At 35.9% G+C, this 25,124-nt stretch overlaps 1 protein-coding gene across 22 annotated transcripts in view; it reads left to right on the top strand.

Moving 5' to 3' along the window:
- Window positions 1-25,124, top strand: part of SYNE1 (spectrin repeat containing nuclear envelope protein 1) — a 291,288-nt gene that overhangs the window by 40,717 nt on the left and 225,447 nt on the right. For 18 of the 22 annotated variants that reach the window (XM_064413330.1, XM_064413337.1, XM_064413340.1 and 15 more), the window contains exons 1-6: window positions 6,506-6,604; window positions 9,089-9,150; window positions 19,053-19,148; window positions 21,373-21,456; window positions 24,380-24,400; window positions 24,774-24,866. In XM_064413330.1, the coding sequence (XP_064269400.1) occupies window positions 6,526-6,604; window positions 9,089-9,150; window positions 19,053-19,148; window positions 21,373-21,456; window positions 24,380-24,400; window positions 24,774-24,866 (435 nt within the window). In that variant the 5' untranslated portion in view covers window positions 6,506-6,525. Of the gene's footprint in view, window positions 1-6,505; window positions 6,605-9,088; window positions 9,151-19,052; window positions 19,149-21,372; window positions 21,457-24,379; window positions 24,401-24,773; window positions 24,867-25,124 lie in introns of those variants that run through there. The other 4 variants (XM_064413327.1, XM_064413326.1, XM_064413343.1 and 1 more) reach the window with 2 other exon arrangements.

Genomic DNA, 25,124 nt, shown 5'->3' with positions numbered 1-25,124 from the left:
GAAGGTTCTGCTTATTTATTCATGTATTGAGAAAAAAGCAAAGGAGCAGCCAATCTAAAATTAAGACTCTTTGCATCACAAATAGCTTGTAGATGGATTGACAAAAAGTAATTTCAATTCCACTGACTTTTTAAAGCATTGTTTGCCCTGAGATATTATCTTGTTTGCAGTTCTTCACTGTCTGCAGCACTTGATCAGGTAGTTTCTTTACTGGCTTTGTTTCTTTGTTTATCTTTCCATGCTTTTACACAGTCTTCCAGGCCTAGATAGTACTTAGTTACCATAATAGAATTGTCTGTAGGAATTAAGTTTTTCCTGGAACAAATTCTAATAGAATTCCACTTTGTAGCTCACCAGTCTGCCTTGAAGTTTTAGCAGCCTCTTTTACCTTTGGCTGGCTGAATCGAGCGCCATAGACAGATGTATGATTCTTATCACTTCGAGGGCTCATTGAATGTGTTGGCCATTTGATGGTCTCAGTGGGCTATTTGGTTACTTAACTTGAGAATAAAAGTTGCTGAACTTCAAAATGGTTGATCCCATGCAGCTTTCATTAAAGGAATTCACTGGTAATGAATGGCCTCTATCAGAAATGGTGATCAAAGTCATGCATTTTTCCAAGATGTTCATGTGCCATGTAGGACAGACAGCACAGAGACTGCAAGAATGTTGATCTCAAAAGTAACTATCATTTTCAGGGAAATCTATTTCTGTTCAAGACATTGCCCAGTATGATTTCCTTGAAAATCCCTCACTTTGGGATAGTTAGCATCTCAAAATGCTGCCTGGTGTTTGTTGGACAGCTTGCTTGCTTTCTGTGTGGTGTTTTTCATCTTACAGCATAGCAGGATATATTATTTGGTGCCACAGAATTTAGTGCTGCTTTAATCCTTTCTACCCTATCTTTTACTGATCTTGAGGTGTTCTGTTGTTTTTCTCTAGCCACTTTTATTCATATTAGAGTTATTACAAGGTTTATTGCTATAAACAAATAGAAATGTTTACTATAATTATTGGTGAATATTCTGAATTCATGAACAACATACTAGAAATACCACTATTGTAAAATACCTTTATTCCCTGATGTAATCCATTGGACTACATGTGCCCAGTATATCTCCATTAGTTTTGATTTATTTCAGAGATTCTGAGATTCTGAGCTTTTCATATCCAAATAAAGTTTTTCCCCCACTCTTTTTATGCTAATGAAATCACTTAGGCATAGAAAAATGATAATTTTACTACTGGTAGTAGAAATTTGCTCCAAGCAGTGCATTTGCTGCAGTGCATTTACGTTTCTGTGTCTTATGACAGAGAAACATTAAACATTCAAATTCCAGTTCAGTTCTGACATTTTTGCACAAAGTCTTCCTCAAATGTTGTAGTGCATAATGCTATGAGCAGTCCTATTAATGTCAAAAAAAATTAGCAAATCTACTGCAAATCAGTGGTGGCTGTTACAGTAATTTCCCTGCCTACCAAGGATGGCTTCAGTAAAGCAAGACTCTCCATTGTTTTAGAAGTTCATGTAAGTGTCATAGAGTGTGTAAAAGATGGAATCAGAGCCCATGTTTTCCATTTTCAGATTTGCTACCTTCAAACTGATCTCATAGTTATTTTTGTATAACTGCTTTTTAAGTACCTTTCTTGACTGCAGGATGACTGCTTGAAGCCCTAACTAATAAAGGTACTTGTAGACATACTGGTACTGACCTAGATTACCTATAGATCTATAATCAACATTTTAAAATATATTCTTTAAATTATTTTCTTTAAATTATTTGATGTGAGTACTGCTTGTCTTTAAGTCTTCTGTTAAAAATTAGATTTCTTTTCAATATGGCATGTTATTTTTTTTAAATTTGGCTTTGTGTGGACCAACAACACATAAAGGTTATCACACAAAAGGTTTTCATGTCAATAGAAAGAATGGCTGCAGAACATGTAAATGGCAACATGATGCCAGCTGCAGAACTGCAATGGGCTGTATCAAAACCCCCAAAATTTTTGTTTAGGAATTTATTTTTTTTTTAAATTATGATAATTTCAGATGCTACTGTAGTAGGTAGATAATAGACAAGAGGATGATTTCCTGTCAGTGTCTTTAAGTACTAAAGTCTTCAGGAAAAATGAATTTTTAAACTGGTGTGCCTACTTATTAGCATGAGTGATTGAAATAGGATGGTTATTCTTATTAATGAAATTCACTGCATTTTCTAGATTTCTGTCTGATTTGTCAGTGTCCATACCATCCCTTTAAGTATATAATTAAGGAAAATAAGTAATTATAAGAAAAAGTAGCAAGTTGAGTCTGATCAGTTATATCAGGCTGTTTTCAGCTTATCTGTTGGTGCAGGAAAAGATATGTGTGTGTAAACACTTAATTTCACTGTCCCCTGTGCCAAATGGATGAATAAACAGACCCCTGCAGAGCAGCAAATCCTGAATCTTTCAGACTGAGCTGAAACCATTACACATGATTAACTCCAATGTTGGGTATCCTGATTTTAGCTAATATCTTCTCCATTTAGCTAATATTTTCTCTTTAGCTAATATCTCTTCTGCTGCTTTTAAAAACAAATTAAGTGTGCCTAAAATAGTTTTCTAAATGGTGGTGTTTTAATTTCTGACTGTATTTGTTTGAGTGTGGATACTATGCAAGTGAGTCATATGTGAGTAATAAATGACTTCACATGGAGATTAAAACAGCAGTCAGTGGAGATGAAAATAATAGTGCAGCAGCACAGGCAAATACACAGGAAATATAAAATGCAAATACACTCATTGATTAGTTATAAATGCATTCTGCTTCTACATGTGTGGAAAAACAAAGTGCAGCCCATCCAGGCAAAATATGGTGCACAGCAATTTAATTTCAGTTTGTTTTATTTTTAGTCACTCAAAACACAAAATAGGAGCAAGTATGCTGCAAGGGCTGGAAATGGGAAAGATGCACTGAGTCAAAAAAAAAAATAAAAATTTGGACATATCTTCCAGTCCACTGCAGAACTCATGTTGTTCTCATTCATTTCTCCAAACACCCAGGGGAAGCTTTTCTGATCAAATTGAAGAGCAGTTAGGGGCAGTACAGTAATGCCCACAGCATGTCCTGACTTCTAAGAATCAAGATTAAATCACTGCACTGTGCTCTGTTCATGCTCTGTTCCTTCCTGTGAAAACCAGAGCACAGGAAAGTGGGGGATAATGCAAGTCTGTATGTCTCAGGAGCATCTGATGTGCTCATGAGAGTATGGCTACAACAGGGCCTTACCTTGGATTTAAGGACTCGAGGTCTCCCAAGTCCCACACTATGAATATATTCTGTGAAAGTCTAAGCACTGCTGTGAGGTGCAGCCAACAGCCTGAGTTAAAGCTCACACTCTGGTGCTGGCTAAATTTTTGGTTTCCCATATTTCAAAAATTTCATCTGCTTGTACAGTCCACAACATGTACATCCAGAGAGCCTGTTTGTTGATTGTGCTTGAAATAAACTGACTGAAAAAAAAAGAAGGCACATTGATTTGTTCGGTTTGTACTTTATTCTAAGTTCATATTTTTTTTAAATGCAACCTTCTTTGAATGATAAATGGAATAATTGTTTGTATCTTTCTAAGTTGTGGCTAGATAGACACACTCTGTCTCTTAGAAGTGCAGGAAATCAATAAGAATTTCTTAAATTTAAAATACATAGTTTGTAAATACATTTCAGACAGTAAAAGCAGAAAGTCCTCAGCTGTGTGCCAGTTGCTGTGCAGCAGCATGTGACACAGCAGGCAGTGCTGCTGCAGGTGTGAGCCTGATTCTCCATACTTCAGTTTCCTGAATTTATTCCACCTGTGTGTGGGTTTTCTCTATGTTCAAATGACATAAAACCTTTGGCTCTCAAAGGACTGTATTGAAGTTACCTGTACATTGTGCAAACCCCAGAGAGCTGATCCCCATAATTTTCTCTAGCAGGGGTTTGGCCAAGGATGACTGGTTTCCTTCTAGCCCTTGTGCATGGATTTCCTTTCTGCAGAAATTGATGGGGTGCAGACTGGTGCTCACTGGTGGAGAAGGCTAGGAGTGATGTGTAGACTAGATCCCAAATCTTGGCAATTTAGATAAATGATCTGTTACTGTGACCATCTCACCATATTTCATAAAGCACATTCAGCAGAAGTATGTATCTGAAGGCTGCACTTTGACATATGCTGTCTCTCGTGTTAAAATATAAACATTTATAAATGCATGAGGAATTAAAAAATATATTCCCATTCTCTGTATCAATACTGCCAAGTCTTGTTGTAAACTAAGTAGCAATGGCTGCTGAAAACAATTTTTTCCTCTTTGCTTTCATCTTTTCTTATATGCTAAAGTCTATAGAGTTACTGTTAAACCTAGAAACTTAGAATAAATATATACTTTAGAGCTACCACCAAATTTAATTTGTTTGTTAGGGTTTTTTTTTTAAAAAACCAAAACTTTCCTGGCATTGTCCTATAAAAAACATCAATATCTTGTCTTAAAGACAAGAAATGAATTTGCATTGCCCCTGTGTAGTACCTGTAATTGAGGTAATCCACCTGTTAAGGAAGTGTTGATTAAATGATGTAGTTTAAAATATTGCCCCTTTTCATAAGCAATATGACCACTATATTGCTTTCACTCTGCAAGCTTTGTTACAGCTGCTTTAAGTTAAAACTGCTTTCTGTGCTGTGTTTTCACATGACATTGAAACATTGCAGCTGTTTGGGACACTTTTCTGTACTTACAGGTTGATTTAGCACTATGACATAAACCTGGAAAATAAAGTAAGACAAAAAGCTCTTTGGTGTTTTTAGTGCAGAACTATTGAAACCAAAGAAAACATAAAAAGGATGCTGAAAATGAGGAGCTGTGAGGGACTTGAATTTCACCACAGCATTCTAAAAAGAAACTAAAACTTTCTAAAAAGAAACAAAACAAATCTTCACATTTTTCAGTCTGTGAGACTCAATCAAGATGCTTTTATTAGACACGTGTGAATTTGACTCTGTTGTGACTCTGTGCATGAGCCTCTTTCTTGTGTTGCCTTGAAGCAGACCCCAGTGTTTGCCACCCTGCACTGTCCCATCCCCAAGCACCAGGTGCTTGATGTGCCATCTGCTGCTGCACAGTACTCACCTGTCAGCAGGATAGCAGACATTAGAAAAAGTGTGCATGATGAGCATTCCATCAGCATCTTCATAACTGTCTGAAGATGCATCGTTATGTTCATTGATCCAAATAATTTGTTCTAAATGTTTTTAAAGTAAATATATCCAATTCAGTTTGTCATTTTTTGCCTAATCAAAAAATTCTTGTAGAAAAGAAGCCTGTTGGTGATGCTTTAGTAGAAAGAGGGTTTGTAAAAATAGGAAGACATTTCCAGACAATTAAAAGATGATATTTGATTAAAGATATCTTTCTTACAACATTTCTTTCAGATGCAGAATCATATTGTCAGAGTCCTCGTGTTTTACAGAAACAGAGATTTGAATTTGGCCTCTATAATGATACATTTACAATAATGGCATAATAAAAGCGAACCTTTTTATTCTCGTTTCAATAGTGTGTATTACTCGGTTGGCTCCTGTAGGGGAATAACATATGAATCTCCACAAAGAATGTTTCATATCAGCCTTCATTTTACCAGAGGAAAAAATATCTATTCAAGTGCTCCAGTGCTCTGACTTAATGAAATAGAAAGTACTGCATATTATCAGAAATTTGAGTATGTTTCAGGCTGATCTAGGCGCACTCCAAAAATTCTCAGCATCCTTACATATGTTTCATGTCCCTTGTACGACAGATCAAATACATTATTCAAAGCTAAGTGGCCTACATATCTATTCAAATTCATTTCTTCCAATTCCAGTTGCAAAGCTGAAGGGCATCTCTGTCTCACAGGAGTATGCAGTGAACCCAAGTGGTTGTTTTTAAAAGCTGTTTTCCTTTATATGTGTGACAACCTAGAGAAGAAGGTCTGTGCCATTCAACCACTTTTACTTACTGAGCACTACGTTGTTAAAAAAGCACCGGTGAGAAATCTGCATCAATTTTTGCACACATCTTTTTGCTTTAGGATATCAGCAGTGTAGTCGGGTTGTCACGGTCCCTGGATGAATTATTCAAGCTCTTGACATCAGAGATTTCTGCTAGCGGATTGGCTGGTGCTGAGATAATAAAATCTTTCCACAGAAAAACAGTGGAGAAGGATGATGGCAATGAGACCAGCAGAACTGCTGCTTCCAATACAGCTGGCTTTGTCTGGCTGTTGTCTCTCTGCAAGAACATATAAGGATGTTTTTAAGGTTTGGCTTCATGTGAATTCTCAGATAAGAGATGGTGGAGGGATTTTTGTAAGAGGCCTGCATTTCCAGTGAGGAAAGAGATTGGATCATTGTTGAAAAATTACTTCTGGCTGTATTCTAAAGAAATGCTGCAAATGAGAGAGGGATAGAAGCTGCAGCAGCAGCAGGAGCAGCAGCAGGAGCAGCAGCAGGAGCAGCAGCAGCAGTGCCTATGGCTCACTATAAAGGTGCTGGTGGCAGAAATGTGCTGTCATTGAATGTGCTTCCTGAATTCTTTCACTGCCAGCAGGGTAAGTGGTGCGAATGCGGAGCTGACAGTCCTTGCGAGTGGGGAGAACGTAAGGAGCTGTGTGACACACAGGTTTTGTGGGTAAACAGTGGGATGAACAGTACCTGTGCAGAGAATTTAATCAGTGCAAATAACACATTTGCTTCCAGGTAGATTTTAAAAAGCATATTTACAATGGAATTTTAAAAATCAGTGCTCTGCTGGTGTTGAGTCATAGATTTTACAGTGGTAAAATCTGTTCCTTTTAAGCCTATACAAAATAAATGCTAGAACCAAGGAAACTTTTTTTAATAGTTCCAGTTGGGCCCATAAAGAATATATTGCTCACATAAATTCTCTTGCAGCAGGTTATTTAGAAGGGCTATTTCTGCTGTTTGTTAGTATGACTGAAACTCTGTGTATCTTCTGTTTGTAAAGTGTCTCTTTAGAAGGTGGAAACTGGTTGCCTGATTTCCAGTTTTTGTCAGAAGGCTGTTTCTTAAATCACCAAGATACACTGGAAATACAAATGATTGAATAATTTTCACTCATTTCATTGATGAGAAGCTTAACTTCTGAATGCTGGTTTATTTCTTTTGGCATGCCTTTTTGTATCAGGGTTGCTGGAGAGTTTTTTTGAATTACAGAGGTGTGAATCAAAGCAGAACTGATTAATTCTGTGTGTGCCTGATCTCTATCCCTACACATATTCACACACAACCCAATAGAAGTGTGCAAGTAATTCCATGAAAATTAATTTGGCTATACATGTAATTTGGCTATACATGTAATTCAGAGCACAGCTGACATTTACTCTGTGTCACAAGGAAAGCTTGTTCATAGTAAACAACCATGCAGTGAGAAGTCTGTTTTTCAGAATGCAGAAACAATTGTCACATACAAAGTCAAGACACCTCCCTGCAAAAAACAGTCAGTGTGGAATGAAGCATGATGCAGTATCTTAGTGATATTTTTCATAACTTGCCCATGACTGCAACAAGTAGATTCTGAGAATGTAATAAATTTTAAAAACTTATGTAATCCTGCTTGCCCAATGTTATCAAAGGAAACTATAGAATGCAGAATTATTGTCTTAGGCATAAAGTGTGATAATCTAGCAATAGATGCTGATGAGTGTAGGTATCTTTTTTCCTTCTTGTATTTCTTATATGTGAGATGGTATTTATATGTAAAGGAAATATTCCTGAATTATAATGCACAGACATTTTTGGGAGGTTGTATATGGCCACTGACCAACTGACGATAACATTTTGACCTATGAATTTTCTGTGGTGATTTCTATCCCTATGTATCCTAATTGTGAAGCAGCATTGCATGAGTGTAAATTTGGGAGTTTATTGCTAGGAATGCAGCAAGCTTAGTAGTTACCTATTCCAGAACTTTTATGGGTGTTAAGGAATATTCCATTTTAATTTTACAGATGTGGAATAGGAAAAATGCTGTTCAGTGCTGCACAAGTCACTAGCAAATGCAGGAGCTAAAATTAGATATTCCATCTGTAGGTTTTGGGATATGTGTATATTCTTATGGAAAGTAAATATCAAACAGTATTTATTTGAATTTTCTGTTGGGAAATGAAGGTGTTAATTCGGAAGTGATGATGGTAATAACATGATTTTTTGTTCCATGAAATAGATGTTTCTTCCTATTTTTGAAAGAAAAATCTCTGTCATAAATACTTTAATACCTCTGCTGTGAAATTATTCCATGTGTCAAAACTGACTGCCCACAAGAAATGGCAGGACTCTGTGTGTTGCTTATAATGCTGTGATGCTCCACTGCTGTGACCCTTGCTGCTGAAGCTGGACGAGCTGATTTGGGAGCTATTTTTATCTCTGCATCTGGCAGCTGTCCTGCAGGGACAATCTGACAGTCAGGGAAATGCACTATAAACCAGACAAGTGCTTCAAGACAGGACTAAGGGACCTAGTGAGTAGTGATGTAGAAACTCCCTGAACTAGCTAATGGCTCCTTCCTGGCAGGGGACAAAATTTGATAATGCAATTTCAAATCCTTAATTCAACATTCTAAACATTTTCAAATGCATATGCTAAGAATTATTTTTTTCTAAGTCCCTAGCTAACTTTCTACATAAAAGCAGCTTGGCTGTGGGAGATGTGGGCTCTAGTTAAAAAGTATAGAGAAGTTCTAGGTGCTCAGACCTTGGGTAAGTATAGTATATGGATTTAGAACTCAAAATTATCTTGACATTTAGATTTTAAATGGTGTCTTTCTGGTCATTAGCTTGTTAAGGTCTGAACTTTGCTGTGAAACTCTTCAAATAGTTGGATATCAGAACCTTATTGTAATAATAAGAAGTATTTCTTAGTATTTAGAGGCCAAATTGACTGTCTCAATAAAATATAGAGTTATTTCTGACAAGTGCAGAATACATTTGTTGTCAGTAGGAAATTTTACTCTTCCACCATGTAAATCTGAAAGTATCCAGTGATGTCTAATCAAACTGATTTCCTTTTATTCTCAGATGAGCAAGAGTCAGTGCAGAAACGGACTTTCACAAAATGGATCAATACTCATCTGGCTAAGGTAACACATGGCTTTGAAACTTTTTTTTTAAAATCAAACCTTTTAATCTATGTCTGTACAGCCCAGGAGTATAGAAAATGCCAGCTTTCTCTGAGCAGTATCTCCTAAAGTTAAAAAAGGATCCTCCTTGTTTGCACACCGTTGGGAATGAGTCTCAGCATGGTAGGGGTCAGCTGCAGAACTGCGAGTGGCCTTCAGAGGCAACCACAAGCTTCTTTGGCCATAACTGAAAGGTAGCACAGTACCTGGTATTTCAGCCAGAGGAAACATCTGAAACTGTCTTCTATGAAAAGGAAATACTAGACTTATTGCACACAATATATTCAAATAAAACTTAAGTCATGTCTTGTGTAGTTTGATCTGGTTGAAGACATAAATAGTGCTTCATGAATCCAGTGCTGAATTAATTACCTGATGCATTGTGAGATTTGTCATCAAACTATTGCTTCTTCTTAACACAACTTAAAACTCCTGGTTTTGCCTTTAGAAGAGTAAAGACTGTGATTTACACACATTTTAAAAGTATTAAGCTACAATTGGCACCAACCTTATCTGAAAACATAAGCAGTGAGATTCAGTTTGGCATTCCTGGGGTTTTCACACAACACAGCTCTAACCATAGTTATCAATTAGTGTGGATAGATAAAATGTAGGAGAATAGAGATGGTGAAGGTAATCTCACCCCTAAGGAATTACAGCTGTGCTGATTAGCAAGCATTAAGAACAAGCCTGCCCTTAATAGGCCACAGCTGGATCCAATTAAGAAGGGTATTATAAAAGAGCAGGTTGGCTGGCTGAGATGGAGTTTGTTGGCTGTGCTGAGAAGAAGGAGTCAGTGCTGTAAAGAGCTGCTCATAAAAATCACCAAGAAGGTATGAAACCTTTGCAGCAAGATAGCAACAAATTAGTCCAATAAATTAAAATTTTAAACTCCAAGCGTGGCTTTTTGAAGTGTGTATTTTTAAGCCTGAAGATTAATGATCACTAAAATTGAGTAAAGAATAGCTGTAACAGCGCTGCTTTAACTTCTGTGTAAGGAACTTTTGTGTAAGGCAAAAAATACCCTCAAAAATGAGCTGAGCAAAGCAGGAAGCCCATATAATGCTGCATCATGTGATTTGACCTGACAAGGCAATGTGGTAGTGCAGCAACATTTATTTACATTGCTGAGGAATTTAATGGAAGAACTTACTGTGAAATTAACTACACTGGCATTGTAAAATTGAACTGCAAGAACAAAGTTACCTTCAGGACTTCTTGGTAATGGATTCTCACTGGAAATCAGGTCTGTCCCCATATTGTCTTTAAAATAATTTTGAAAAGCCGCCTGTGTAGGAGAGAATTTAAGCATTCTGTTCTGTTTACTTCAACTGAAATTAAAAGGCATTCAGTGTTTGCTAAAGCATCAAATAAGGGGGCTGTGAATGAGTGTCAGAGGAGAAAAATAACTCTTATCTTATTTCATGTTCATCTATTTCTTAATTGTGTTGTGTCCTTATTATTAATGTGATAATCATGGAAAAGTAGAACTATTAGGTCATCTATACCACATTGTTAGATATTATGAGCATGTGCATGCATGTTATGATAATTCCCTAGTCTACAGACTAATCTTTGGCAAGAGACAAAGCAGTGGTGGCAGCCACTAAGAGATCTTGCCATGGATTGAGATTTGTGAATGTTTCCTGCTGTGCTAGTCCATTTGGGCCATGAGAGCTCAGATGAACCTTTTGACTTGCCTGATCTAGGTGTGTAGTTCCTTGATGGGCCTGATACCCTTAAAGACTGATCAAACACATTCAAACCAGGCAGTTATGCAGCCACAGCCCTGACTTTTAGCTACCTGAGGTACCTTCCACTTACTTGTAGTAACTGATTTGCCTTAATTCGCACTTCAGCAGGAAAGCTGTGTCTGTGATAATTTTATTGATGTTTTTCAGCACATTTGCCTCACTGCTTAAGTCAGATCATCTGGCTCTCCTTCCCATTTTAATGGTTATGCTGCCAAAGGGGAGCTCTGTTTATAGAAATTAGACTCCATTAAAGGGACCTATGCCATTCAAATTCTTAGGTGTTTAAAGCTTAAGCTTTTAAAACTTTACTAGTTACTTTTTTGGAAATGTTTTCTGAGTTAATCACAATTGTAGGAAATACAGATGGGTCTCTGAAGGGCCCAGGACTCCCCTTGCACTCATGTTCTGACTTTTAACTCAAAATTTCAATATTTAGGCTATTTGATTTATATAAAAGGTTGTTGTGATTTTGATTGTTTCAAAAGAAACTGGAGATATGTAAGATCTCCATTGTTTGGAAGCCTTTGAAATGCGATATGGAAAAATCCTGGAAGGAGACCCGCTTTTAGGCAGCATTGTCTGCATTCTGCTCTCGTCTTTGACCCAATAAAACATGGAGCATCTACTAGTCTGGTACCTAGTGAGGAGCACTGTGAAGTGCTGGCCTAAACTTAGAGCAGAGAATCAGCAATAGATGCTGCACCACTGCAGGGGTAAAGGAGCTGGGAGTGAAGGAATGGAGCTGAGCCAGGGGAAAAAGGGGTAGATAGGGGGAAGGTGATTTGAATTTTGCCTTTGTGTCTCACCATTGATCCAGAAACACTGTACAACATTTGATTCCATATATGCATTCCAAATTAACAATAAATTCATGTCAAATCATCTCTCTAGCTCTTGGCTACTCTGGGAAAACTCTGGGTTTATTTCCTTTCATTGGCATTTTTGATTATCTCTAAAAATTTTAATAGAAAAAGTAATAGGAGGAAATAAGAGAAAACTGAAAACTATAATTAGGGAATCTCTTATTCTTAACACCGTGGTTATCTAAAGAAATATTTCACCATAAATGAGTTTGAGGGGTTTTGAAAATAAGTGCTGCATGAAACCTGAAAAGTAGGAGAAATTAATGGTTTCTATGCAATTTTAATGGGGTTTTACTGTAGTGATTTCAAAGATGGTTTAGAGGTAGCAAAGGAAAGGAAACTACTTAAGCAGAGTTGTCATCCTTATACTGTGCTGATTGAGTAGAGCAAAGGAAGATCAATTTCTCACATTGGAGCAGTTTCTCACATTGTGAGGAGTAATGATTTGAAAGAAATGGAAATACAGAAGTGATTTGATTATTTTAGGTGGAACCAAGACCAATTCATACCTTGGGAACATAAAGCAGGATGTGATTGTCAGGTTTTGCTACAAGTAAGAGATTCTTCTCTGCTCATCTCAAAGATCTTAGTATGTTTTTCATCTAAACTTTTTCAACAAAAAAGTCATGCTGTAATTGAAACAGAAATTAATTCAATAACTAAGGCTATCAAGTACATTTAACCATTCATTTTTAGCTATTTAATGTTAGGAATGGGTTTGAAAATATGGGTACAAATAAATACTAATGAGCAAAACAGATAAATGAAACGAGACTGTTGAAATTGCTTCACCAAAAGGTTTGTCAGGCACTGGAATTGGCTGCCTATGAAAGCGGTTGAGTCATCATCCCTGGAGGTATTTAAAAGAGGTGCAGATGTGGCACTTAGGGCCATGGCTTAGTGGTGGACATGCCAGTGTTAGGTTAATGGTTGGACTTGATTTTAAAGCAATCCTAAATGGTTTTATATGTCTATGCACTGAATTTTATGAAAGGCAGTAGGAGAAAGGTGTGCATTTTTTACTCTCTTTCACTCTTATGATAGAATTTTACCTTTTTAAGATTATGTTTTGCATTTCAATGTTCTCTCACAAGGAGAGGTCAAGTACACCTTGGCATCAGCTAATTACTGGACAACTCAAAAGATGGAGGTAAAACAGCCTTGGTGCTAGCTGTGCTCTCACCCAGAGGGGATGAAGAGAGGGGAAAGGCCTGCAAGTATGCTAACTAGCAGGTAGTGAGATGTAGCTTCATTTTGGGTCAGCTGTTAGCACAAGGCTGCATTTGTCCCTTTGCTGTCTCCCTAAGCCCAGCTGTCTCTGTTCTGTGATTCTGAGCAGTAATCTGGTGAGACTCATCAGTTGGAAATTATGTTTCCTCTGCCAGCCACTTGCAGAAATTGGGTCATAATCCTTGAAATTAATCTGGTCTAATTTCTGGCCATCCTTTTGAATTTTTGTGCATCTGTGCAGTTCTCCTAATGATAAATGTGATATGCATGTGCAACAGGACAAGAAGTTTTCTGATTCCCTATAATTTATTCATATTTTTCTATGGTTGTAGAACTGTCCTTCCGCATCTCAGTCTCAGTTTCAAAGTACAGACATAATTTAAGTATGCTTCTAATTATCTTTTGATGTATCTTTTCAAAATCTAAATTTAAAGTACAGAACAAATTTAGACCAGATATTTCAAAAAAGAGACATTACTTGCATTCAGAAAAGAAATTACTTAAATATTTTTTCATTTCGTTACCTATGCCAATTTTTGAGGCGGAGGATTAGATGAGTAAAGAGGATGAAAAATATATAGCTTTCTTTAACAGCTAGGCATGTGCTTTTTATTGCCTTTCTCACCTTTCATGGAAGTTTGGGGGAATAGTAGTTTCAAAGTTTGAGACACAGACTGTAAATTGGTTTAACCCAATCAAACAACATTTCTGTTTCCAGCTGTAGGGATAATTTCAGTATTTGTACTTACCAAAGTATTGCTGTAAACTCGCTGATAGAGTCAACAACATATACCTACTAAAAAAAATTACAATTAATTTTGTGTTTCTATTAAGAGGATGCACACATATAAAAAACAAAAGTAGAGGATGGATATCAAAAATAAAACTAAGAATTGATGAAAATTTTTAATTTTATTTATTCAATATTTATGTAATGCTGAATTAAACCTGGACATTAAGCCTCGTATTAAAGCTTTTGAAACGGCAAAATTATATCTTTCATAGCAAAGAAAGGAAGAAAAAGAAGCAGGTATATCAAGACTCAGAGCTCTCACACACACTGCTGTCCATGATGTTAGCTGGTTCTTAAAATTTAAGTGTAACTTGGTCTTTCATGAACCTCATCAGTTTTCATCATTTAACTGAGTCTGGTCCTTTTGGTCTTTTTCAAGTGGGAAAACAGAGGCTCCCAGTGTCTTTGTCACTGACACAGAAAAAAAATAAGCTACTGCCCACCCTGACTGAATAATGAAGAAAATCTGACTGGTAGTTTCCTGCTTCAACAGTTCCTATAAGTTTTCAGCTAGTATTTCATATAACCTCTAATATTAAACCGTGAATGCTAAATTAATTTATGTGATGAAATTAATCATGCAGAACTTAGGACTGAGTGCCTCAGCTGTAGTAATTAGAAGAGTAACTAACAGCAAGGAATATGAAAACATTCATATGGATTTAGGAATTAAATTGTGCCAGAGAAGGGGTCTGGCTATTACAGAGTAATGGAAATTTCACACTGTCCTTGCTGTTCTCACATATATTTCCCTGTAGAAACAAATTCAGCAGTTACATATATTTGTTCCTGTTTGTGCATGTGGATAGATTTTTATACATTTTTTCAGTAGTTTTTGAAAGATTATTTGAAAATTAATGTAGCAAAAATAGTATTCAATGTCTGCATTGGCATTAATTATGATGCAGATGCTGTTTTTTGTATAGTATGATTTATTCATTAGAGAAGTTAAGTACAGGGTGTGAGGAAAAGATTCCTGTAGAAAAGATGCAAATGAGAAATTAAATTCAGGAAAAAGTCTTTCAATAAAAGAGTAAAGCTTGGCAAATATATGTTTGTTCCATATCTGAAGTTTGGATTTTACAAAACTTATTTTAATGCATATGAGGAGAAATTTCTAGAGATTGCAGGTCTAGTAAAAATCTTTTTTTGAGTCTTATCAGTCAATTTTTTTATATATATGTACCAATATTCAGTTCTTTAGGTTATTCAGAATATTTCTGGAGACAACAGCAAATTAGACCAGTTTTAAGAGCAACAAGTTTATGGAAATAATTTCTTCCACAGTTCCCACTTATTATCAGTTCCAAGTAAAATTTTTTTAAAAATAAATATTTAATATGATGAAAATCTAGTTTGTTAGTCTTGAAGATTTGTTCTCATTTAATTTGTATTTCTCCTACACAGGAGTTTACTTGTTCTGAGTGTGACTCCTTTCTTGGGACATGACTCTCCCTAAATGTCATTATCACTGTAAACTGCACTACTGTGCTTGGATAAACTATAATAAAGGAGTCTTTAATAGAATTCATGCAATGCAATATGTAGCAGGTCATTAATCTGCATTTGCTGTTTTTCTTTCTTGAAGAAGCTTGCAGAAAAGCTTAATCAAATACTAAGGCAGCTGAAATCATACTATGGACCACCTGACAAGTTGGTCAGATTTAATGTCTCATTATTCACTGAAGTATATTCTGACTTTTGCCAATAAATTTTGTTCAAAAAGTTTATAATTGAAGGCTTTTCTTTACTATTATAGTTTGCACAGGCTTTCCAACATTCAAAATAAGAGTGTATTAGGATCATTGCAGCTGACTGCATTGCTAGGGCTATATCCTTAAGTGCAAAAAGCCAAAATCTGAAGTACATTCAGTGTTTTAGAGTTGCAAAAATTTAAGTTAGTTTTCTTTCCTTGCTTTTACTGATTTACAGTAAGTATTTTGGCAGTGCATTAAGGAACTAAGTAAAAAGTTGTTAGGTCTGAATCACTAAGAAGTTTTCAACATATTCTAAGTGAATATAGTTTAAAAAAACCCCAAACCTTTCTTTTCTGGAGGCTGAAGAGTAATCAGTGTTTACCTTCATCTTTCACTTAATTTGACATTGTATATGCAGTCAAGGAGTAGGTATTTTCCCATTCCAACAGAAGATGTGTTAATATCAGTGGAGGATCTGCTAGAAAACATTTAAGTAGCTTGAGCCATGCTGTGCAGTGGTCCATATGTAATAAATAAGCACATGTGAATGTCTCAGTATCAGCTAGTGTGTTTAACAGCACAGGGAATAAGATTGATATCTATGCTTGTGTAAAAGAGGAATCTATTTTCCTATATATGCCACTAGAAATATAACTCACTCCATATTTCTGAGAGTAACTGAAATAATAATCATCATCATCATCATAATCATCTAAATTCCGTGCTTATGTGCCCAAAGTAGTTTTTAAAAAAATGGTGATTTACAAAACATGATGAGGGTGAAACCTCCTTGTAATTAGGCGTTAACATCTTCAGGGCAGTGTAAAGCATTATGTTATATAGTGTATTACTGAGAACATTTCTGGCAGTCTATATAATTAACTAAATTTTCATATTGGAGGGGTCTTATACAGGGCATCTTATGACACAGGTATTGTATGTGCCTTCTGTTCCAGTTTTTTTGGTGTAAGATCCATGGTTTGTGCTGCTGAACACTGGCAGTGTTTGCAATTATGCCACCTTCCAGCAACAAAAAGCGTATTTCAGCTTGCTGAGTTTAGGACAATTGTGATTCAGAGCAGGAGCTCTTACCAGCTTCGGTGCTTGATGGTTTCTTTTCAGCTTTTCATCTTATTCAGTGCTGTCTCTACAGCTGTTTGTCCCCAAACCAGTGTTTGATTCAAGTAGAAGGTACTGTAGATATTAATTTGCTTGGGATGCTTTCACTGCCTTACCATAGTACCAAGCCTCAGTTGGGGTGTAAATCTAGTTTTTGTAGCTTCTGTCAGTGCCACTGAATACCATCACTGTGGTGGTATTCTGTCAATGCCACCACTCTGGTGGTTCAGAGCAAGAGTTTGGCTTGGATAATCAGAGGTTTAAACTACGGAGTGAAGCTGTACACTGGGGAAAACTGAAGTGCTTCCCAGACTTGCTTTGCAGATGAACTCCAGATGACTTTTGGCTTCATGTTGGCATGAGACAAATTCTGACTTCTACCCTGATTTGTGAGTAAGAATACCAAAGCACACAAGTGAGAAGGGAGCTGTGTTATGCCAAAAAGGTTGTCTAGCAAGCACATTATGGGCACCAGAATCACAGGGTACTGTTAATCTCACTTGCCCTCCAATCTAAATGTATCCTAAATTGCCCACTATAAGAAACCCATCTCTCTTCATTGCTGTAGAGTCAATTTCAAGAGATAAACCTCACTACTGGGGCATTTGGATAGGTGGTTTTTTCAGGCCTTCACCTTCTGTTGGATTAGGATGGCAGCTGTTGTAATCCTCTTGTCTTTATGGCTGAATTATTTTAGCACATAATTCTTCAGTGTTTTGTCATGTGGCAATATTGATAAAACCAAAGCTGCTCCAAGCTTCAAACAGGAAATTATAACATAGAAGGTGAGGAAAATTAATTGCATTTATATCAACTGCTTGTGATGCAAGACTGGGACAAATTAATCTTCAGTGACCCACTTGCTCCACTGATTTCTTTGGTGTTATATTAAGGAAGAACACGATCCAAGGAGGAACATTATCTATTGCTTTGCTAGGAAATAAAAAAGAACTATGACTATATATACCCTCATAATGAGTTGTAGTGCTACTTTATTTTATATACATGAAAATAGAGGCTCTTCTATTAGTGTGACTATTAGAGCATGTCAAATTTGAGATGAAGTCTGCTTCCAGCAGTGGAGCTATTTTTTCACTTTATGCCAAAGTTATGTTTTTCTGAAATACTATTTTTTCCAAGCTGAACAATTTTTTTTGATTTGGGGAGCTGGAATATTTTTCTTTCTCCTAATTTGTTACTGCAGTTTTACTTTTCAAAAGCAATCTTTCATTTGTTAGATTAATTTTTTCGAATCTCTATTTTTACACAAAAATGTAACAGATAATTTGTTGTGCAAGTACTTCTTTTAACAAGCATCCCAAAAGTAAATTATTAAACCTAAAGTAGTTTCAAGAATTTTGTATTCTCATTGTAATTTTAGTGAATGAACAGGTATTAGTTTTATTATAATTATTTTTATCATCATCAAAAGACACACTCCTACAAATGAACAGGTATGAGTTTTATTATAATTATTTTTATCATCATTATTATCATCATCATTATTATTATTATCATAATGATCATCATCATAAGGTATATGAATTCTCACAAGCTGATGGAAATTGGAGGGTGCCTGTTCTATTTGTCAGCTGGACCAAGTTTAAACTTTTTGTTTCTGGGAGACATTTTGTGATCATTACACTACTGACCAGCTGAGAGCCATAATTCCACAAACTGGTGTACATTTAAAAATACAGAGTTGGTGTGCATTTAAGAATACAGAGTTTTATTATGGGACCTTGTTATTTTAAAAATTTTAAAATATCATCTCTTGACATGTTTTTGAGTATTGTCGTTGTTTTTCTTGCGAAGGTAAAGACATTTGGTAAGCAGTTTGTCTTGAGTAGGAGCTGACACAGTGCTGACAGCACCCAAAGGCTGCAAAGCTGGAGGAGAGGAGAGAAAATACAGCAACTCAGTGTAACAACTGTCAGCTGTGAGAAAGTGGCAGCATCACTCAACCTGCTCTGCTACTCTAGGGATTTTCCCTTCATACAGCTCCTCCTATTGCTTGGACTGAGAGAGTGAAATTTCTGTGAAATACTTAGCACTAGGGAAAGTAATCTGATGGATTGAAATGTGACTATAATAGTATGTCTGTAAGTTGTGTGTATTTTGTAGAACCAGAGGCAGCTGTTGGTGTTTCTCTGCTTGTTGCAGGGGCCAGGAGGTTTTTCCTTTGTATCATCAGTTGCAGAAATCCACAAAATTTTAGTCCTGTGCCAGAAATGTTAAGTAAACAATGTGGTGGCAAAGCAGTGTTTAAAGGATATGTTGACATTAAAAATTTAAAAATACAAAGAAGGGGACCAGCCACTCTCTTTGGGTTTCTGTTCAAGAGGAAGGGAATTGGGATGTAATACTGGTGGGCCTTTATGATATCTGAAGCCTTCTCCCTTTTCAGCGCAATCCTCCCATGCTGGTGAATGACCTCTTCGAAGATATCAAGGATGGGGTAATGCTAATTGCCCTTTTGGAGGTTCTTTCAGGGCAGAAATTGGTAAGTTCTTCCTTCTACAAGAACTTTTTTTTTCTTTTTACAAGATTGTTGCATAACTTCTGTGGGACACAATTTTCTAATAAGTTTCTATATTTCTCTACTGTAAAAAAAACTTACTCCTTCATAAGAAAATAAGTTTTTCATTGAGTAGATTATCTGATTAAAAAGCATCATTACAGATTATTGCAGGAATGCTTGATTGTATGCATTTTTATTAATTTTGCCATGTAGCTCCTAAAAATTTCTTATTTGTATTAGTTTTTGTAGTTCATCTGTGTTTTGCTGCTATGACACAATCAGGGTTTAAACTGCAAGTTACTTCTCTGCATCTTGAAAAAAAAGAAAATTTTCCTGTTATATTTATGGCTCATGCAAGCTCCTGAAATTTCATGGGGGCTTATATCCATTTGCCTTGACGGTTGCTCTGCTACTGTAAAGAGCCTTAAATGATGCCAAATGGCTTTTTCACAGCCAAGTTATGTGAAGAGGGGATGGTGTGCATGCAGCAAATAGTCTGTCTTTTGGGAGACAGGCTAGTTTTGTGCATGGGGTAAAAAAATGAAAGGATTTTAGGCCAAGGGCTCAGACTTTCTGCAAACCAGCTCCCAGATCAGGTGGCAGCATGTGAAGGAGAACTGCAGTCTGTCGCTCAGCTGGCTCCAGGGCTCAGTTGTTACAGACTCCTTCACATACAGGCAGTTTGCTCTCATTTTCATATTTCACCTCTGTTTTGATTGCAGGTGAACCCCAACATTAGACAGTAAATCAAACTGCGAAAATGATTTTTCTGTGAAATGGGATAAAGCTGTACTTTCCAGTGTGTTTCTGCTCCACTGAAATATATCCCTTCCAGTTTCTGTTAGTCTGAGACAGAAAGCCTCCCTCTTGTGGCAAACCAGAAGTAGTGAAACACGAAAAGAATTTTAGTGATGGCACCTGTTGAAGTGAAATGCACTGGGTTGTATCCTGCCTATATTAATTAGGGAAAGACAAGTGATATTCCAAAACTAGAATTGTGTCTGGTAAACGTAAAGGTTATGTATACCAGCATGTGATATCCTGTAGTAACTGCAGGAGGGATTCAGAATTTATAGTTGGCCTTTGTTAAAGCCATTTGTTACATCCTGAACAAGAATTTAAAGTGGAATTTAAATTACAACAGTGCATTACAGTATAAAATTCCAAGGGGAATTTAATCCTACTGTCCAGTAGTAGGATATTATATATATATATATATATATAGATAGATAGATATAGATATATATTTGTTTATTTATTTATTTGTAATATATAAAAATACTGCATATAGTATATATATTTTATATACTATATGTATTTATTATATATATGTATATAATCTATAATATATGTAATTATATATTATAATTATACTATTGTTTTATTATAATACAATTATATGTAATTTTATATTATATATAATAAATATATGTAAGTATATATAAGTATATATAGTTACATACATAATATATATTATATATATTTATATGTATATAAATTAATAAATATAAATAATAAGTAAACAAATAAAATTAATTAATATAAATAAATATGTATACATATTGATACTATATATAGTATATATATACAGTAGGATATATATGTCTAGCATATGTTCTTGATTGAATTTTAAAAAATTGTCTTTTTTTTAGCCTACATGTCTTAAATTCAGTGCAATTCATTGTTCAGTGGGAATTTAGCTGAGGTTTTAATTGCCAATAAGGTACTAGAGTCATGGGATGAAAATTCTTAGGTAAAATGTCTTCATTGAAGACTGATTTTAAAAGTAACAACCACTTTCACTTATACATTGCCGGTAAAAATATTTCACTGAGAGAATATTGTCTTCTCTCAAATGCATATATATAGATACACACATATATAATAAATGTCTGTTTTCATGTGTACAAAAATAGTAATTATTTTACATTAGAAAAAATTTCTCTGATGTAATGATGTTTACAGACTGAAGCCAACAATTTGCCATCCTGAGATTAAGAGATATATAACTTTTTTATAATGGAATTATCACACTTGCGTCCCCTGTATCTGCCAGTCCTCCCCATATATGCAAAGGTGCAATTCAACAATTTCACTGTTCCAAGGAGCATTTTTACATAGGCATTGAGAATAAACCTGGAAGTTCAGTTTTTGAAGCAAACTGGCATAAATCTAATTGAAGCTTAATGTGTTCTTTCTCTTTAAGCCTTGTGAGCAGGGACGTCAGCTGAAGCGAATTCACTGGGTTGCCAACATTGGCACAGCTCTCAAGTTTCTGGAGGGTAGACGGGTAGGTATGGTAGCACTTAGCCCTGGTTTTACTTTTTTTTAATTTGTCTCCATAAGGATATGATTTGTAGATACCCATCTGTTTTTAGTCTCCAAAATTTGAGCTGTGTACGCAGTCCTCAGTTTCTACACAATGTCTAAAAGCACCTGTAAAGTAAAAATTGTATGGTCCAATACTAATATGTGGCAACGCATAGGGTGAAACTTGCCTTTTTTGTTTTTTAAATTAATAATGGATCACCTTGGAGGATGGATTTTTTTTTTAAGTGTGCTTATTGGTTTCTCATGATCTCTACTTCCCTGCTGCTGTTCTCAGCAAATAATGAACTTTAGTTCAGCAGAGACACTCATTTATAATTTAAAAAAAAAATAGATTTCTGGTTTTCACTTGCTTTTAGATGCAAAAACCTATTTCCTGAAATTACAGATACGAAAATCTAGGGCAATATGACACCTTATTAACTTGCCGGGACTTCAGACTAATTGCTGGATTTGTTCTGGTAGAGTCAGTGATGTGGCTGTTTTAGAAAATAAAAAATAACTTTTACATTTAACAAAAGAAGAAAACTTAAAAACTAATTTTCATCTAGCTATGAATATCATACTAAAGCAGGGCCTTTCTACCCTTTTTCCTGACTTCTCTGTGTACTGTAATGACTCAGATCTGGATGTTTTCATTGGACTGTGGGTATTTTGTCCCCTAATTTCTGCATTTACTTCAGTGTTTGTCAATGCAGATGTTACACCTGATGAATTTTAAGTCTCCACAATACTGTTCACTGGGATTTGTTGGATTTTGGCAATCTTTCCCTCTCTTTGACTCTCTGACATCTAGACCTAATTACAGTTATGTTACATGGGAAACAATCTTAGCAGATGCCTGTAAAAATAAATCGTAAAGAGAACTTTTAAAAATTGAAAATGTATAACCAAAATAAAGAATAATATATTTCTGAAACAAAAGTCCATTTTAGCTCACAATCTACCTATTTTAGAAAGTATAGTTTGTTAATGCAAAGCATTAGGCAAGGCTGGGGCAAAGAGCAAAACGCCCACAGTTCCTCAGTTGCCATGTCACAGTGTGGTGGGTGACCCTGCTTGGATCCCACAAATACTATAGCAGTGCAGCTGGAAAACTGGCCCCGCCAAAGATCAGGAGAGATTGCCAGAGCTCTGTGTTTTTCCTTCTGGTATCTCAGGATTTTTGTCTGCACTCGTCTTAGTAGTTGTATTAATGTCCCAGATTTTCTGCTAGAGGGAGTTGGAAATTTGCAGGATGTCAGGTGTATCCGGGTGGTCGTTAGCAGAGTTCCATAAGCTGAATCCAACCTAAAGGATGCCTCTATCCAGCCTGTCACCCTTCTCCTCCCAGAGGAGCTGGGGATGCTGTTCAGACAGCAAATGCCCCTTCAGCTGCTGAATGCCAACCCTGGGCTGTACTCAAAGGGCAACAAACACAGACAGGATCTCCTTCCTCTGTGTGCTTTCCCATAAACAAACATATTACACTTTAAATCAACTTCCTGTTTTCACTGTCCAAAGAGACTTTTGCTAATACTCCTGTTACACTACGGACTGCAGCTCACAATTAACAGATACTGTTCTGGACAAAATTAGTTTTCTCGTGGTCCTGGAAAGTTTATTTTTAGTTCTAGATCCATCTTAATGGTGTATAAAATAAAGGTAACTCAATAACTAGACTAGATAGGCTGTGCTTCTGTGAGCAGTAGCCTAATCAGAAGATTTAGCTGAGTCCCTGTAAGGCTTTTGATTTGTGATAGATACTAAAACAACCTCACTTTCTAGAAAAAGAAAAGCTTTTCTTGGAATTGGTCCAGCTGAGAGAATGAGGTATATTTTTTTAAGATACGGAATAGAAAATTTTCCTTATTGACTGGTGGAGGAAGTAGTAATGCCAAATTTCCTAGAGTTTTGTCGATTTCTTGGTGGAGAGGAGTAAAAATGTGAACTCTGGGGACTTCTGCTCTGCCTCTTCCAGAGCAGCCTGTGAAAATTTAATTTGGAAAAAAACTTAGAGGCATGGACAACATTTTGTTTGCACTTGACATTATCTAGTGGATTTCCAATTGCTTATTCAGAGAAATGCAGTTTTTTCTCTGTTTTGGAGAGACAAATGAAGTTGCTCAAAGTCATTCTCCATCTTTTCTTTAGACTGCTCACCAAGGTTTATCCACAGCCTTTGTCCTTGAACAAGCTTGTAGTAGATGGGCGCTTTGGCAGTCGTTCATATTTTTATCATGATTGGTGTCTGACTCTTAGATTTGCTGAGGAAATAAGTACTAACATAGTTGCGAACTTTCCAATACTGCTTGTTTTATCTCATTTCCTAGAGCATTATCTACATGTTTTTTTTTCTTTATCATACATTCCCCTCTTTATTTCCTTCTATGTTACAAATTTATTTTAGGGTGATATTTTATTCAGATTATGGATTAGCAGTCAAATTAGTCATGAAATTTGTTCCCATTTCTGTTGAAAAACTTAATTTGACCTTGGTCAACTAATTTTTTCCCACTCTATTTTTAAAAGAGCTATTGTTAGGCTTGTCTCACAAAGGGGCCTTAATCAGTGGTAGTGATATCCTTTACAATAAAATGCTCTTGCAGGAGAACCCTAGCATTCTTTTTTCCCATTTCTTTCTTTATGCTTTTTCCACCCCTTTCCTTTTTGCATTTTTATTTTTAAACTCACTTTTCTCTTTTCATTACACATGGTTCAGAACTTTATCAATAAACCCCTGCATAATTTAAAATATGTTGCCAAGTATTTAATTTGTTCTCCTGATAAAATTTTATTGTCAAAAATGTGCCTTCTTTGCATTAAAAAATGGATTAATGCATCTACCTAATAATTATTAAAAAATTATTTTTGTGTCCTATTTTTCCTTTTGCTTTTCATGCTAGTCCGTATACAGAGGATCTCCGGTTTGTACAGTGTTTCTATCTAATTTTTATTTTCCTTTCTGCTTGAAATTATGTTTTCTACAAATAATAGCATGGATTGGTCTTAAAAGTTTTCCATTACTAGAGGGAGTTGGAAATTTGCAGGGTGTCAGGTGTACCTGGGCGGTCGATAGCAGAGTTCCATAAGCTGAATCCAACCTAAAGGATGCCTCTATCCAGCCTGTGAAATTATAATTGCCTAAATGTGAAATTGCACTATTCAATATTTGGGGTTTTTAAATTGAGAATCTTGTTTGATTGCAGAAATGCATTTCAAATATAGAACCTATTTGAAATGCATTTCTTAATTGCTATACTTTGTGTATGATAGTAACACATTTTCTTTTCTATATAGATTAAGCTTGTCAACATAAACTCAACTGATATTGCTGATGGCAGGCCTTCTATTGTGCTTGGCTTGGTGTGGACCATAATTTTGTATTTTCAGGTACTACATTTCTTATACTTCAGAGTCATTTGCTCAAACAGTTGTTCAGATCATCATTTTATATGAACTGGTATAGTTCCAGTCTTTCACTGTAGCTAAGTCACTTTGTAATTTGCTGGGGATCTGATGCTGAATGAAGCAACAGTTGATGGTGCCTCACATTGTGTAAAATTGTACTTGTCTGTGGAGTAGATGTGTCTTTGCCTAGAACAGAGTTCCTTCATCACTGAAACATATTCTTCTGCTTTCTCAAAAGAA

Source organism: Passer domesticus, chromosome 3 (genome assembly GCF_036417665.1).
Source record: "Passer domesticus isolate bPasDom1 chromosome 3, bPasDom1.hap1, whole genome shotgun sequence".
Classification (NCBI taxonomy): Eukaryota; Metazoa; Chordata; class Aves; order Passeriformes; family Passeridae; genus Passer; species Passer domesticus.
The sequence above is the reverse complement of the archived record's forward strand: the minus strand, read 5'-3'. Positions and strand labels throughout refer to the sequence as shown.